At 35.8% G+C, this 17500-nt stretch overlaps 1 protein-coding gene, 1 long non-coding RNA gene and 6 other non-coding genes across 15 annotated transcripts in view; all 8 read left to right on the top strand.

Annotated features, from left to right (window-relative positions):
* RpL13A (ribosomal protein L13A) overlaps positions 1-4406 on the top strand; it is a 4628-nt gene extending 222 nt beyond the window's left edge. Inside the window, exons 2-6 of the mRNA XM_043018970.2 lie at positions 2371-2465; positions 2570-2715; positions 2837-2982; positions 4071-4193; positions 4303-4406. Coding sequence (XP_042874904.1) covers positions 2371-2465; positions 2570-2715; positions 2837-2982; positions 4071-4193; positions 4303-4389 — 597 coding nt within the window. The 3' untranslated portion in view covers positions 4390-4406. The remainder of the gene's footprint in view (positions 1-2370; positions 2466-2569; positions 2716-2836; positions 2983-4070; positions 4194-4302) is intronic.
* Positions 4407-6975: 2569 nt separating this feature from the next.
* On the top strand, positions 6976-13519 carry LOC122255026 (uncharacterized). 8 transcript variants are annotated; one of them, XR_015190981.1, is made up of 11 exons: positions 6985-7555; positions 8075-8135; positions 8678-8745; positions 9001-9279; positions 9816-9884; positions 10388-10448; positions 10991-11058; positions 11314-11591; positions 12124-12189; positions 12446-12724; positions 13259-13519. It is a non-coding gene; the product is annotated as an uncharacterized LOC122255026 (long non-coding RNA). The 8 variants fall into 8 exon arrangements; XR_015190984.1 differs by lacking the exon at positions 9816-9884 and having other exon boundaries at positions 6984-7555; XR_015190986.1 differs by lacking the exons at positions 8678-8745; positions 9001-9279 and having other exon boundaries at positions 6976-7555.
* Positions 7056-7359, top strand: LOC122255027 (Nuclear RNase P). Its single transcript, XR_015191020.1, has one exon.
* LOC147471945 (Nuclear RNase P) lies at positions 8247-8550 on the top strand. Its single transcript, XR_015191024.1, has one exon.
* On the top strand, positions 9384-9687 carry LOC147471946 (Nuclear RNase P). Its single transcript, XR_015191023.1, has one exon.
* LOC147471947 (Nuclear RNase P) lies at positions 10560-10863 on the top strand. Its single transcript, XR_015191025.1, has one exon.
* LOC147471948 (Nuclear RNase P) lies at positions 11693-11996 on the top strand. The gene has a single exon (XR_015191026.1).
* Positions 12829-13132, top strand: LOC147471949 (Nuclear RNase P). Its single transcript, XR_015191021.1, has one exon.
* Positions 13520-17500: the final 3981 nt, after the last annotated feature.

Raw genomic sequence — 17500 nt, forward strand, 5'->3', positions numbered from 1 at the left:
GACATGTGAATTTGATGTGAAGAGTGCCATTTACTAAAAGGAAAGTTAATAACGTGATAACATTGAAGAAGCACCACGAAGTTGATAATGCTATGTGAAAAATGTGTTTGATAAGCAGTGCTAAAGACTCTAATTTGAAATGGAAGCTAGATCATGTGTGTGAACACACGTGAGGAGCCTTGTTTACATGTAACATTGGCTCGCTGAATGTATATTATTTTCAGAATGTCGAGGGATGTTTCAAGTATATATAAACCCCCCCACAGAATAAAGTCAGAATTATGCGTTTATCATTATTAAATATAAAATGTAATTCGTCTAAGTGATATATTTGTTGCTTATATTTACGGTTGGGTATCTCGTTCTGGGGAATGTATTCTAGGGAAATCCATGCTAAAGTTTTTGTGGGCGAGTGAAGTAAATCTAGGAATCGGAATGTAAAGTGTATTCTGATTATTTCCGAAGAGATTTAAACTGTTATTCATGTGATGTCTTTCGTAGACTATGATGCTAGTAATATGTAGACAACACTTTCATAATTAAACTGGCTTTGTTATATCCACTTGAATCTTTTTTCATTTTTAAAGTAATCATACTGCTTTCAGACATTTAGTATATATATACTGAATATCTTTTTGGTGCAATCTTAAGTTTGGATTAGTAACCCCCCTCCATCTCCTATATAACAGGCTTGGGGAAACCTGAGGAAAATTGGATAGTGTGTGTGTGGAAGAGAGCCATTAATCACTAAGACTTTATATGTCTGGCAAGTGTAGAGAAAAAGTAAGACATGGTTTCTACATAATATATCTGCCCACATGGTATACCATGTGCATAGCATTCATGGTAATTGATCTCTTTTACATAGAGGACTGGATTCGATATCAGACAAAAAATAAATTTAACCCATTCATGCCGGGGCGATTCCAGCTTTGAATGGTTGTAATGCCGGGGTTTTCGAGAGCATAAGCCTAACACCTTGAGATTCTCGGGCGCTTAAACTGCAACCTGGGCTGCCCACTCGCTCACCCTGAGCACTGGCCTTGCCCAGATATCTCGTCACCAATGTCTGATGCAAAAAACACTAAACTTGTCAGCACGTCATCCAGCGCGAATGGGTTAAAATCTTAAGTAACATGAAACCATCCTTGCTTATGATTGGCCTGTAGTGTGTTCATCAGTTGCCTTCTTTAGACAAATTGAACTTCCTGAATCATATTTTCTGAGATTACTTTTTCATAGAAGTGCACACTGGGCATAACCAAAAATACATCAGTGGATTATCAATGTAGGATGAGGGTTCAAATAGCTGTTATATTTCTGCTATGATTATATTCTTTATTTTTTATTTGTGCAAGAAATGTCGTATAAATAGTCTTGTATATCATGGACTCCCATTATTTCACACACTATTTTCCATTTAAACATCTTTTAACCATAACTATACATAACTTAGTGATCTGTGAAAGAAAGTCCACAATATGTTGTGTATTCCATTATACAATTTTTATTGTATTCTCAAAACTAAACATTTGTTCTATAAAAAAATTGGCAAGTTACTCCCATTCTTGATAGTTTAAGTTGCTCCAACATACATTGGTCACAGCTTCCATCAGTGTTTGAGGAAATGTATTTCAAAAATTTGTAGTTTTTGGCCTCTTATTCCCCTTGTATACTTTTAGTATAATAGAGACTTCGGAGGACACTGAATTTTGGTAAAAGGGAATTAATCCTAATAGCTGCCTTGCATGAGGAAATGTCCATTTGCACTGAAGGGAACATTTTGTTATACTGTCAGTTATACTGGTCTGCAGGAACTATTGGTACATGTGCACATTGCTAAATAGTTTCAAGTCCACTTCCAATATTAACAATTGTTAAGGGGTAAGATTGCAGTACTGTAACAAACCAGTCACTGTTCAAGGTTGTCAAATCACATAATTTATGCTATTGTGGTTCAACTTGATTTGGATACTGAATGTAAAATAAGGGCATGTTATAGGAGTGATTAGGTGTACAATTGTTGGGAATGTTACTTTAGTCTGTGATCAGGCTACAGATTATATAGTAATAGTACTATAGTTTCATGATAAGGCTTTTATAATTTTTATTAATTTCCAGCTCAGTTATGTGATTGTTACCATAGCATATAAAATGAATTTGATTATTATAGATTAACAAGGCAGTGATCCTCTGGTATCATTTTTATAAATACAGGTCTAGTCATTATTTTTGTTCTGATTTGATAAGAATGTGTGAAAGAATCCCACACTTTATATGTATAGAAATAGAAATCTTACATGGTATATAAAATAAGTGGTATGTACTGTTACTTTGGTAACATGTTTAACAATTCAATAATTGTTTCAGCCTATTGTCATCGACGCCTCAGGCCACCTGACAGGTCGCCTGGCTGCCCTAGTAGCAAAGACGCTACTGGCTGGCCAACGCGTCATTGTGCTAAGGTTAGTATTACAAACGTTTTATTACATTCACATTGGTTAATAGTACAGCAATATACTTGCGAAAATGTCTTTTGTATATGTATATTTATGCATTTGACTTCCAGATGCGAGTGCCTCGTGTTCTCGGGCATTTTCTTCCGTAACAAGCTGAAGTACCTTTCCTTCTTGCGGAAGAGGTGCAATGTCAACCCACAACGTGGTCCATTCCATCAGCGTGCTCCTTCAAAGATTTTCCAGAGGACTGTCAGGGGTAAGATTTCACCGAATAGTATTCATGAGCTACAATATTTTCTACTCTTGAAAATATTTTATATATATCCCTACCCCTAGTTTGAATGTTAAATTTAAGTAACATCACAATTTATTCCCAGGAATGCTGCCCTCAAAGACTATGCGAGGCAGGCGAGCACTTAGATTGCTCAAGGCATACGAAGGTATCCCTGGCATTTATCAGCACACCGTACGCAAAGTAGTGCCAGATGCTCTCCGCAAGCTCCGTCTTGCTCCTGGTCGCAAGGTAAGACAAATTTCCAGTTAATATATATAGACTTCCTATAAAGGACTTACTTTACATGCTCTACAAGGATTTTAATTTTTTTTTTTTCTATACAAATTTACTATTAATGGCTTGTATATTCAAATTCAAACACTTTATTCCATAAGTTACAAGGTAAAATGTAAATGTCAAGCTACATGATAAAATTTAGGAATAGCCCCACACATGCTATAGAGCTCTTATTTATACACGTTCATTTAAATATTTTAGGTTTAAGATTGTAATGTAATAAAAGAATGGCAAGTTTTAGTGCTAGCTGTAAAAAATTGGTGAAGATACATTTGATAAGTCAGTGACTCCTTAAATACATTAGTAAAGGGTAGTTAAACTCATTGAAAGTACTGGTGCACAATACTGGGATTAGTCATTTTAACCCATTAACCCATTTCCAACGGCCTAACTGGTCATCAAGGCGGGTGGTCTACGACACTAGCAGCACCAGCCAAAAATGAAAGGGATGGGAAAGGGTTTTCTCCGCAGACTAGCCCAAACAATATTTTTCCCTTAAATCCATCATTAAATTTGAGTTTAGGCTGACTTTGGAACCCTGTAGCTCTAGAGCTAGTGCTGTTACAGCCATAATGCTTCTTGACTTTGTGCGCTTCAACTGTGAGCAGATCCCAATGTCGCGTCATGTACGCTTTTATACCTGTCTCTTAGACCTAATTGGTGCTGACATGTATGTCATGACACCTGTGCGCAATGGGTAAATGTTGGGTGAAAAGAATTGTCTTCAGTCATGAAGTGGTAGCACTTGCCGATGGGGATGCAATGTCATGTCATGGCTTTTTGTATGGCTGGCATGCTGGGTGATAGTGCACACAGAAGGTGGCCGTGACTACATCAAGCTAATAGCCCAAAGTGTTTAGCCTCCGGGTGAAAAATCTTGGCATTAAGACCAAAGAGTTAAAATTGCTCCATCGTTATCAGGTTCATTTCTTGTTATTCCTTTTTGAAAATACAAATAGTAAGATGGATTATGTTAAGTAGGATTAAAATTTCAATTGAGTGTTTATTTGTATGATCTAGTTCATACTTTTACTCTACAGTACTGCTCAGTTGGCCGTCTCTCTCATGAAGTAGGCTGGAAGCACCAGAAGATTGTAAAGACAATGGAAATGCGCAGAAAGATTAAGGATGCTCTGTACAAGAAGAAGAAGAGGGCTGATATGGTAAGTGTTTTTATGATAATGATTCATGCATCCCAAAGTGTCTTACTTTTGTTGATGTAGCAGTGACCTTACATTCAGATAATGCATATATCTCTTATTTTACTTTCAGAAACTGAAGGCAAAGGCTGCAACAAAGGTTGCCAAGGCTATTGAACCCTTCAACAAGGTCATTGTAAGCTATGGAGTTGATGCTTAAATAAAGAGACCATCGTGTTCACACATTTCATTTCCCTTGTAGTTTTTAAGTAGACATTGTCAAATTACTACTGAATATTATTTGAGTACAAATTGATAATATATTGTATGGAATATATTTGCTATAAACGTGATGCACATCACTGTAAGGAATTTTAAATGATCATCAAAATATATTTGAAAAATAAAAAACCCAATCTTATTGGCATGTAATGCAACTATATTATCAGGGAAGTCATTGAATATAATATTTTGCATTTGCACTGAAATCTCAATATTGCCTTCAGTCAACACAAGTGAAATGTTACTGTAAATTTACCAGGAGTTTTTAAAGACCATTGGCTGAAAGCTTAAATACAGTAGGAAAATCCCCAGCTTAAAGTTCCATGCAGGCATTTATACTAAATCAAGAATTAGTAATTCTTTTTGGCTTGTTATAACGTGTGTATGTAAGAACCTGTGAATGGATTTTTAGTGGATAAAAAAAAAAAAGATATCTGGATACCAAGTGAGTACATCTTATGATTATTACCACTTTGATGAAATATAGAACAGATATGTGGACTATATGGTTATTATATACTAAAACCTGGAAAATTAGTAATTTCTTGCCTGTGCAAGAACCTGATATCAATTTCATGACAGGGAGCTGTTTGTCATTGAAAGTGACTTGTAGTACCAGCAGATATTTTATAAGGTATGTATTGATTTTGATATAATTAACTTATGGGGCCAGATACTCAAAACATTTTACGACATGTAAACCCATGCAGCCAGGCCACGCACCTCGTAATTCAAACTGAGCTCCAAGGTCATACTCAAATTTTTAATCACCATTGCATGCCATCACAGCACTGCTCCCAAGAATTTATAATGGTATGAATCTGGAATTGTAGCTCTTGACTTTTATAAGCAAGAAATTTTCAAAAAAACACTATTCTGTTATATTTAATTGTAAGATTTCTTTTGTCTAATAGGCTAACTGCTGATTGGTCATTCAGATGTCAAACTCCTCTCGTGGTGATTCAACAAATTGAATTTTGATTTAAACATTGGCATGACAACGTGCTTACAATATTGTAAAAAATGTATAAGCATAGTTGTTACGATATTGTAGTGATTTTGCAATTTAGTGTAAAGTGGTTACAGTCCTCAAACTTGTAACAGACAGCTTGTTTTGAGTATCTGGGCCCTGAATTGTAGATATGTACAGTGAAAGTAATACCAAAGATTGGTTGTATGTCCAGTTGTAAGGGCAATGCTAAAGTTAAAGATTTTCATTAAGAAATTGGGGTAACATAGTTTTAAATGCAAGTATATATCAACCTCCTATATTTGTATTTTTTAAGAACATTGTATATATAATGAATGCTCAATTTCAGCACATTGAGTTGGAGGCTTATTTGTTGCATTTGGATTTTATAACCGAAGAAACCTGTCATCTGCAGTCTTTGCCTTAAAATTCATTTCCTTAATACCTTTTTAGATAAGGAAAAAATGACATTATTTCTGCTATAGCACATTTATTGCTAAAAATATATTAAATGTAAGATCCTTTCATCACATGTTACAAATTTATTGCTTAAATTGTGCTAAAACAAGCAAGTCAAAATGGATGCGTTCGAGAACCCCGGTATTGCGACCGTGCAAAGCCGGAACTGCCCTGGCGTGAATGGGTTAAGTAAAATGCTGGTAGGATGAAATACACTCATTCAGGGCAAGGATCTAAAAGTCAATTTTGATGGTATGAACTATATTTGTGCGTGCAATATAAAGATAGGTTTTGTACTTAATCGTAATGTCATTTTGAATATGACCCCCCTCCCCCCAACCCAACCCTACCCCATAAGTTTCCACAAAATCAGTTGCTAGCCCTTCCTGACCTTGCCAGTTTTCACAATTTCTTAGATATTCAAAAAGTTATTTTTTATACTATTGTCTATACAATCACAGTTGTATTAGGTAAATTGATATTTTTGCAATTATTATACTGAGTCATGTCAGTATAGCATCATTTGAAAACTGGCAGGCTGTTTTTCCACTCATTTTGATGTAAATGGGAAGCAACGAGGGCAAATTTGTTACCGTTTGACATCTGCCTTCCAGCTTGAAGATCACACACTGTCCCCCTTCATCCCTCTGGCCACAAGGCCTGAGCTGGTGTCTTCTCCCTTCTAATCCTCCCTCTATACAACCTCAAAGCCATCAGAGACCACTATGCCAACTCTTTCCTCAGAGCCCCTCCACTTTTACTACCCAGCATGGCAGAGTTACTTGGAACATTTCGCTTTTTACATTTATACACGAATATGAAAATGGTTTATATTGTGTAGGTTATGATTCATATATAATGGATTGATTTACTTACATTTTTAAACTTGCCTAGTTCATTTTATAAACTCCTAAATGATGAAATTGAGTTGTTACTTTTCACACGCTCAACTGAAAGCTAAATTTTATTTATGTAGTTGTTCATGCATATGCTAACTTTTTTTTAATACAATTGATTTCAGTTGTACTGCAGCCACAGCAAGAACACATGCGATGTGATTATATATCAGGTATGTATTTTGTGATTGCTAATTATGCCATTAATCTCAAGAAATCGAGCAATGATGAATAGAATATTGTAAAGGCAGGGCCATATGTCATGATCACAAGTGACTAGGCAGCATAAGCTCACACTAGGGGTCAGAATGAGGCTATTAATGCCACATTTCCCTGGGAAGGTCTGAGAGAAGGGACATGTGAAGCTCTAGTAGGGCAACCTTTGAGAAGAGGGGCAGAACACCAGACACCTTTTGGAATCCTTGTTGTTGACTCTGTCAAGGACACCTAGAAATTATGTCAATAAGGTCTAGGTGGAGGTGTGTTAACAACATTGGTTGGAAAAGTACTGTGTCCAGCTTAATTTAGTGTGATGTGTGAGGTGACTTTGGTCATAACTCAATTCAGACTATTCTGTGCTGCCAAGTCCTGTGTCCCATGTCTATGGCTGTGGGCCGAATGTACAATGATTATGAGAGCTGAGCAGTTAGCTTTTTAAATGGCATATGTTTGTGTTTTATTGAGCATATATTAATCTAAGGTTATTTTCAGATACTACAAGTTGATTGAAGAGGATCCCTAATTGCAATTAATAAAAAAGGTCTTGAAACTTTTACATGGTAAGTAGAAAACTTTTCATGTATAATGTGTTGGGGGATTTTTTTTTTTTTTTTTTTTTTTTAACATTGTTTATATTCTCATCTTCTAGTCAAGGCTGGAGTTCTTATATTCAGTGAATGATTTAAGGTTTATCATGATTATGTAGACACTTGATCAATAAGAACTCATGTATTTCAATCACTTCTTGCTAAGAAACTCTAGAATTTGTGAATTTATGACAAGCAGGTAACTCCATATCAATCCATTAATTGTATATCTTATTTTGAAAACTAGTGGAGATCCATATTCTGGATAAATTTTATATATATGACTATCAAATGGATATGGTTGACCAGGATCAGTCTTTACTTGCATTGTTACCTATTAAATTAAAAAATGTATGTCCTTTGATTTTTCAATAACTGGACCCAGATTTTTTCAACAAATTGCATACAACTGTACATCATAACACATGTCCATTTTCTGCTATTTAGAAGTGATTGATACTAAACATATGATAATCACTTCTGTTTCTACAGATTTAAAATAGACATGGCTGATGCAAAGACCTGAGAAACAAGAATTATTCAGATGTATAAGGTATGTATTATGGTATGAATGATACTATGAATTTTAAATTTGTTAATAATAGAGCTATGATGAACAAAATGTTGTGAAGGCAGGACCATATGTCATGATCACAAGTGACTAGGCAGCATAAGCTCACACTAGGGGTCAGAATGAGGCTATTAATGCCACATTTCCCTGGGAAGGTCTGAGAGAAGGGACATGTGAAGCTCTAGTAGGGCAACCTTTGAGAAGAGGGGCAGAACACCAGACACCTTTTGGAATCCTTGTTGTTGACTCTGTCAAGGACACCTAGAAATTATGTCAATAATGTCTAGGTGGAGATGCGTGAACAACATTGGTTGGAAAAGTACTGTGTCCAGCTTAATTTAGTGTGATGTGTGAGGTGACTTTGGTCATAACTCAATTCAGACTATTCTGTGCTGCCAAGTCCTGTGTCCCATGTCTATGATTGTGGGCCGAATGTACAATGATTATGAGAGCTGAGCGGTTAGCTTTGTAACATATATTTATAAATTTTCTATGAATGTCCATTGATCTGAAGTTGTTTTCAGGACCCAATAGGAGAGTGTTGAAGATATCCAACTTATATGAATGATGACTGGATGGTGTAAATCACATGGTAAGCAAATGACTTTTCATAAAGGAAATCATTATTGATACTTTATTACTATGTAGTATTGCTATTGATTATAAAGAACTTTTATGTTCTGATCCTTTGATACATGAGTGGTAAAATGTAAATCCTGTTACAAGTAAAGTAGACAATGTAACCATACAGTATCATAACATGAAATGTCCTTTTTATGCAATTCAGAAGTAATAGATTCTGAAAATTAAAAATCCATGATATTCATAGCTTTTCTTTTTTCTACAGATATTAACCCATTCATGCCGGTTGACTTGCTATCACGCTCAGTGGTTTTTGGGTCTGACGCTGGCGACGAGATATTTCGTCAAGGCCAGTGCGCCGGGTAATTGGGCATACAGCACTCGCCCATGGCTAGTGCGGTCGAGAATCCTGAGGCTTTTGGCTTATGCATTTGAATATCCTGGCATTTCGACCATTTAGAGCCAAAATAGCCTGGTCGTCAATGGGTTAAATGAACATCCTTGATGCAAATACATGAAAACTTGAATAATTTACATGTATGAGGTATGTATTGTGGTGTTAATAATATTGCGAAATGTATGTTAATAGAGCTATGATGAACAAAATGTTGTGAAGGCAGGACCATATGTCGTGATCACAAGTGACTAGGCAGCATAAGCTCACACTAGGGGTCAGAATGAGGCTATTAATGCCACATTTCCCTGGGAAGGTCTGAGAGAAGGGACATGTGAAGCTCTAGTAGGGCAACCTTTGAGAAGAGGGGCAGAACACCAGACACCTTTTGGAATCCTTGTTGTTGACTCTGTCAAGGACACCTAGAAATTATGTCAATAAGGTCTAGGTGGAGATGCGTGAACAACATTGGTTGGAAAAGTACTGTGTCCAGCTTAATTTAGTGTGATGTGTGAGGTGACTTTGGTCATAACTCAATTCAGACTATTCTGTGCTGCCAAGTCCTGTGTCCCATGTCTATGGCTGTGGGTCAAATGTACAATGATTATGAGAGCTGAGCAGTTAGCTTTTTAAATGGCATATGTTCGTGTTTTATTGAGCATATATTAATCTAAGGTTATTTTCAGATACTACAAGTTGATTGAAGAGGATCCCTAATTGCAATTAATAAAAAAAGGTCTTGAAACTTTTACATGGTAAGTAGAAAACTTTTCATGTATATAATGTGTAGGGGGATTTTTTGTTACCATTGTTTATATTCTCATCTTCTAGTCAAGGCTAGAGTTCCTATATTCAGTGAATGATTTAAGGTTTATCATGATTATGTAGACACTTGATCAATAAGAACTCTTGTATTTCAATTACCTCTTCCTAAGAAACTCTTTAGAGTTTGTGTATTTATGAAAGCTGGTCCATATCAATCCATTAATTTTACATCTTATTTTGAAAACTAGTGGAGATCCATTCTCTGGATAAATTGTATACATATGACTATCAGATGGGTATGGTTGACCAGGATCAGTCTTTACTTGCATTGTTACCTAGTAATTTAAAAAATGTATGTCCTTTGATTTTTCAATAACTGGACCCAGATTTTTTCAACAAATTGCATACAACTGTACATCATAACACATGTCCATTTTCTGCTATTTAGAAGTGATTGATACTAAACATATGATAATCACTTCTGTTTCTACAGATTTAAAATAGACATGGCTGATGCAAAGACCTGAGAAACAAGAATTATTCAGATGTATAAGGTATGTATTATGGTATGAATGATACTATGAATTTTAAATTTGTTAATAATAGAGCTATGATGAACAAAATGTTGTGAAGGCAGGACCATATGTCATGATCACAAGTGACTAGGCAGCATAAGCTCACACTAGGGGTCAGAATGAGGCTATTAATGCCACATTTCCCTGGGAAGGTCTGAGAGAAGGGACATGTGAAGCTCTAGTAGGGCAACCTTTGAGAAGAGGGGCAGAACACCAGACACCTTTTGGAATCCTTGTTGTTGACTCTGTCAAGGACACCTAGAAATTATGTCAATAATGTCTAGGTGGAGATGCGTGAACAACATTGGTTGGAAAAGTACTGTGTCCAGCTTAATTTAGTGTGATGTGTGAGGTGACTTTGGTCATAACTCAATTCAGACTATTCTGTGCTGCCAAGTCCTGTGTCCCATGTCTATGGTTGTGGGCCGAATGTACAATGATTATGAGAGCTGAGCGGTTAGCTTTGTAACATATATTTATAAATTTTCTATGAATGTCCATTGATCTGAAGTTGTTTTCAGGACCCAATAGGAGAGTGTTGAAGATATCCAACTTATATGAATGATGACTGGATGGTGCAAATCACATGGTAAGCAGATGACTTTTCATAAAGGAAATCATTATTGATACTTTATTACTATGTAGTATTGCTATTGACTATAAAGAACTTTTTTGTTCTGATCCTTTGATACATGAGTGGTAAAATGTAAATCCTGTTACAAGTAAAGTAGACAATGTAACCATACAGTATCATAACATGAAATGTCCTTTTTATGCAATTCAGAAGTAATAGATTCTGAAAATTAAAAATCCATGGTATTCATAGCTTTTCTTTTTTCTACAGATTTTAAACCATTCATGCCGGTTGACTTCTATCACGCTCAGTGGTTTTTGGGTCTGACGCCGGCAACGAGATATTTAGTCAAGGCCAGTGCGCCGGGTAATTGGGCATACAGCACTCGCCCATGGCTAGTGCGGTCGAGAATCCTGAGGCTTTTGGCTTATGCATTTGAATTTCCTGGCATTTCGACCATTTAGAGCCAAAATAGCCTGGTCGTCAATGGGTTAAAAGAACATCCTTGATGCAAATACATGAAAACTTGAATAATTTACATGTATGAGGTATGTATTGTGTTAATAATATTGCGAAATATATGTTAATAGAGCTATGATGAACAAAATGTTGTGAAGGCAGGGCCATATGTCGTGATCACAAGTGACTAGGCAGCATAAGCTCACACTAGGGGTCAGAATGAGGCTATTAATGCCACATTTCCCTGGGAAGGTCTGAGAGAAGGGACATGTGAAGCTCTAGTAGGGCAACCTTTGAGAAGAGGGGCAGAACACCAGACACCTTTTGGAATCCTTGTTGTTGACTCTGTCAAGGACACCTAGAAATTATGTCAATAATGTCTAGGTGGAGATGCATGAACAACATTGGTTGGAAAAGTACTGTGTCCAGCTTAATTTAGTGTGATGTGTGAGGTGACTTTGGTCATAACTCAATTCAGACTATTCTGTGCTGCCAAGTCCTGTGTCCCATGTCTATGGTTGTGGGCCGAATGTACAATGATTATGAGAGCTGAGCGGTTAGCTTTGTAACATATATATATAAATTTTCTATGAATGTCCATTGATCTGAAGTTGTTTTCAGGACCCAGGAGAGTGTTTAAGATATCCAACTTATATGAATGAATGACTGGATGGTGCAAATCACATGGTAAACAAATGACTTTTCGTAAAGGAAATCATTATTGATATCTTATTACTATGTAGTATTGCTATTGACTATAAAGAATTTTTTTGTTCTGATCCTTTGATACATGAGTGGTAAAATGTATATCCTGTTACAAGTAAAGTAGACAATATAACCATAAAGTATCATAACATGAAATGTCCTTTTTATGCAATTCAGAAACAATAGATTTTGAAAATTTAAAAATCCATGATATTCATAGCTTTTTTTTTTTCTACAGATTTTAACCCATTCGTGCCAGTTGACTTGCTATCACACTTAGTGGTTTTTGGGTCTGATGCCAGTGACGAGATATATAATCAAGGCCGGTACGCCAGGTAATCGGGCATACAGCGCACGCCCATGACTAGTGCAGCCGAGAATCCCAAGGCATTAGGCTTTTGCATTTGAATTTCCTGGCATTTCGACCATTTAGAGCCAAAAAAGCATGGTCGTCAATGGGTTAAATGAACATCTCTGATGCAAATACATGAAAACTAGAATAATTTACATGTATAAGGTATGTATTGTGTTAATGATATTGCAAAATATTATATGTTAATAGAGCTATGATGAACAAAATGTTGTGAAGGCAAGGCCATATGTCGTGATCACAAGTGACTAGGCAGCATAAGCTCACACTAGGGGTCAGAATGAGGCTATTAATGCCACATTTCCCTGGGAAGGTCTGAGAGAAGGGACATGTGAAGCTCTAGTAGGGCAACCTTTGAGAAGAGGGGCAGAACACCATACACCCTTTGGAATCCTTGTTGTTGACTCTGTCAAGGACACCTAGAAATTATGTCAATAATGTCTAGGTGGAGATGCGTGAACAACATTGGTTGGAAAAGTACTGTGTCCAGCTTAATTTAGTGTGATGTGTGAGGTGACTTTGGTCATAACTCAATTCAGACTATTCTGTGCTGCCAAGTCCTGTGTCCCATGCCTATGATTGTGGGCCAAATGTACCATGATTATGAGAGCTGAGCGGTTAGCTTTGTGATTAGGAAACAGTGTTTTCTTGCATAACATTTTAATGTAATGTTATTTCCAGATCACAAGTATCCACAAAGGCATGAAAAGGTGGTCATAAACAGGTAATCGGTATGAATTGAATTAGAGTAGAAATGTTATTTCCATACCTATGATAGGCTGCAATATTCACTGAATGTTTTTGATATTGAAGTCAGAATAAATAGTTTAAACAGTAGTTTAAGTACTCTGAAACTACTGTTCATTAATGTGATAGACCAGAGTTTAAATGTATGAATTGATATTTCAAAATTAAGTTGGAATAAAACAAATATTATCATAATCTTTTTCATTGAAATCCTACAACAATCAGGTCTGAAAATATTTTGGAAGCATCCTCAATGAACTTTAAAAGCCTTTTGTTGAAACAAAGTTTTAAGAAATATATATGTTTTTTCCCCAAATTATACGACTTGCGTGTTTATGCCTTTGTTAAAGGTTTTCAACACGGTAATTTTTTTCTTTTCCACTAGATTGCCGCAATTTGTAATGTATATAAAAAATGGTTTGGAATGATTTCAGCAATGGCCATAAATTTTCAAATGACTACCCGATGCAGAGAGAAATGTGCACTGAAGGGTAATTAATTAGTAAGAATGAAAAAACTAATTAAAGGCTTTCTAAGTATAAGGAACTATATATCATTTTTGCAACAACTCACGCCAGGTATTGCATGCCAAGGTTACTACAACTCGCATTCACTGTTACTTAAGAACAAAAAATTGTTAATGACTAGTCTACCATAAACCCATGTGCTTAAATGTAAAAGAATGCGATATAATGTTTAGCTACATACACTTGAAGAGTTTTTTTCTGATTTGACTTGTTCTAAATCTAATTCTTCGGATAATGTTTTGAAAGTAAGTATTATTCTAAACTCACCTTTGGTAAGTGTAATTACATATAGTATATTATGTCATGTACATAACAAAACATTAACTGATTACTATTGGCTGTAAAAGGAGTAAATTATAGTGTAATCCACAATGGAAAAAAAGTATGCATTCTTACTCAACACCAAGGTTACCCAAACAGTGCATACCCTCTCCTATCCAAAGTACAGGTCGTTCTGTATTTCCAGAATAGCTAGAGTACGCAAGCAGCACTTCGCTTTAAGGAATTAATGTCACATGTTCGTAATAATCATGGCTAACCGTTGTCGCGAAAGACTCCTACACGTCGGAATACTTTTAAATCTCTTATTTCAAGGCTTTGTTGCCGATTTCAAGTTTCTTTGTGCCTACAGAAAGCCAGAGAGGGAGCGAATGATTTAAATTAAAATTGGAGCCTTAGAATACCTCTTAACATAGATATCTTCTCAACGACTCTAAGGATTGTGATTTTCTCTACTATACCATATATTTAACAAGGAAAGGAGTGTATGAGTATCACATTGGCCAATCGGAATTAACTTAGGAGGAAATTCAAAATGGACGAATGGGAAGTAATGTAAACTTCGTTGCAATTATTTCCACTCGTTTTTTTTTGCATAGGCTTCACGCGAGAAGTTTTCATATTTACGCAATTGCACGATTTTGAATAGCTAACACACACAAAATCTAAAACTTTTGAATAATTATAAAGAGCCAACCTTTTTCTTCATCACCATCACCAATCATGATTAATATGAAGGGAAAGAGCAGAACATTATACTGATGCTAATGTTATTTCATAATAAATTCAAAAGGACGACTCAAGAGCAAGAACACTTAACGAAATTAACAGACACAAGGTTCATCCTGATAAAGACTTGCTTGGCTTGAAATGAACTACCAACCTATCGATGAAATTTAATTCATGAAAAAAAAAATGTTCATGTTCAATATCCGATGCTGAATATTTCTTCTGCAATTTATTAACTAGAGAATTATTCTGTCCGATCTTTTGCGAATATTAATGATGCACATAAATACATTTTTTGTGATTGTTTCATCATGTGAATATTAATTTCGAAAATTAGTGTGGGTACATGAAATTCAACCTGGAGTCTAATGACAGGAAACAAGAAAAGTGCCACTACCATTAGAAATAATTTACTACTAACGACAACTGTTTACGATGCTATTCATCACACGCACCGCTGGTCTGCACTTACAAAAAAAAAACGGAGAATGTGATCAGTTTGCTAACATTAACATAGCCACCAGCATTGTGACACGTTTTGGATATGAATGAAATTATTTTGATTGAGTTAAAAAAGTGACTATCATAGCTACATTATTATTATTATCTATGAACGAAACTGAGTAAAAAAAATAGGTCTTACATTTGAAAGAGCTCATTAAGTGCACTAACATTGAATATATGTAGTATGGACATTGCAAAATTAATAGGAAAGTCAGGTCTTTTGTTCAATGAATATTATTTATTAGCTGTACAAAAAGTTGCGCACTGCTTTTATTTATTGAAGGTAATTATACACACTATATCAATATTCTCGAAACAATGCATATTGTATGGCATTTTACATACCATACATAATCCATGTAGAAATCACTCCTTTCTGATAAATTTTACAATGGCGTATCGTCCGTTCCATTTTTAAGGAATCATAACGGACTCAATAAAAACAAATTCTTGATTTGGCTCTATGACTATTGGCTTTGATGAAAGCAAGATAAAAACAAATCTTACCTGACTTGTATTTTTCCGAATGCCTTTTTTATTAGAATTTAGGAAGTGACACTGATAATATAGGCCTATTTTTATTATACTTTAACGTACTCCGTTTTCCAGCCTGCGGATGTCAATTTATATGGCAGGGCTACTCGAGTATTTTAAGCAATGATCCAAAGGTGCGGATGAATAATTTCCATGCATTTATAAAGATAAAGCGACCAATCTGAGTACAGGCGAGTATGATTCTCATTAATTTCATATTCACAGCTCTATTTATAAAAGTATGTATTATATAGGGTCCAGTTACTTACGAGGTACGAATTCGGACTTCGGGCAGCCAGTCGAGTATCCCTGATTGATGTCCGTGATCAGGGTCGTATCCACAGGAGGGTTGCTGCCCCCCCCCCCCCTTACTGTAGTCCTAGCCTCTTTCAGTGTATTTGTAAATCAAATCGTCAGTATCCCAAAGCTGAAGAAATGACCAAATTAAACAGTAGGATTTGTAGCAATATGGCTTTGATTTTAAACAGGTTTAAAGGTTCGAAAGAGACTGGTGTTGGGCCATATCTTTTTTGTTTACTGTTTTGAGAATTCTGCCTTACCCCCCTGTTCCTATTTGTAAAATGTTCGACTCACTTCTGTCTGTAATTCAGATATTGATATATCACCACGGATTACACCTAAATATGCTGATATGATGCATATATGAACATAACTATCACATTTATAATAGCGATTTCCAGATCAACAAGACCAAAGAAGGACAAAACACTTGAGATAATTTTATGAAGTTCTAGAACCAGCAGTGTACCTAAGATATGCATATAAGCCCGGCGAAGCATCTGCTGCTCAAATCTGGCTTATCCTTATCCTTAAGGTATGGCAAATATGGCACGTATTGTGGGCGGAAGGGAGGAGCGACCGAACACACAATGGTAAATTCAGATAAGGTATTCTAAGATGGTAGAGAAAAATTAACCTTCAAATGTATAATGTGTCTTTGATTATTATGAGCGAGAAACCCCATGATGACTGGATTATTTAACTATCCCTAGGTAAAATAAAGTACCTAGTGCAATTTCACAGTCATGGGCGCTATTTTCCGGCGATACGCCTCAACGTCGATCAGAAATGGTGTAAATTAACTTCATGAAGTAATGCATGAGGTTTTAAAACGAAAAGAAAAGCATTTTGTGATATATTTGGAAATACTGCTATATGGAATACGGACGACTTTCCGAGGGGGAGAATATCTTACAGCATGATAAATGGAACTCTCATCAGCCCAATAAGATTTGATTAAGACGTTCCAATCTGATTCAACAGCACTGAACAGTAAACTTTTTGGATTTACAGCGTGTACTTTTTTTTTTTTTTAGTATAATTTGAACCTACGCACATTTTCAAATCTCCCAGGGCATATATCCCTTCCCCATATACTCTCTCAACTGAGTAGGTACTCCATGTTATATCCTTATGGCTACGACTTTAATTGAAACGCAAAAGGAACAGGTGTACACATTCAGTTCATTTATTTAAAGGATTGTAAATTCTGTTGTCGCGATCCCCAGCAATTTTACACCCCAGAATAAACGCGATGCTTATTTTCTGATTAACTGCTCATAAACATTCCTTTCAGACTTTC

The sequence above is a fragment of the Penaeus japonicus genome, unplaced genomic scaffold (genome assembly GCF_977035675.1).
Source record: "Penaeus japonicus unplaced genomic scaffold, GWHDUDI00000001_assembly GWHDUDI00000004, whole genome shotgun sequence".
NCBI classification, from domain to species: domain Eukaryota; kingdom Metazoa; phylum Arthropoda; class Malacostraca; order Decapoda; family Penaeidae; genus Penaeus; species Penaeus japonicus.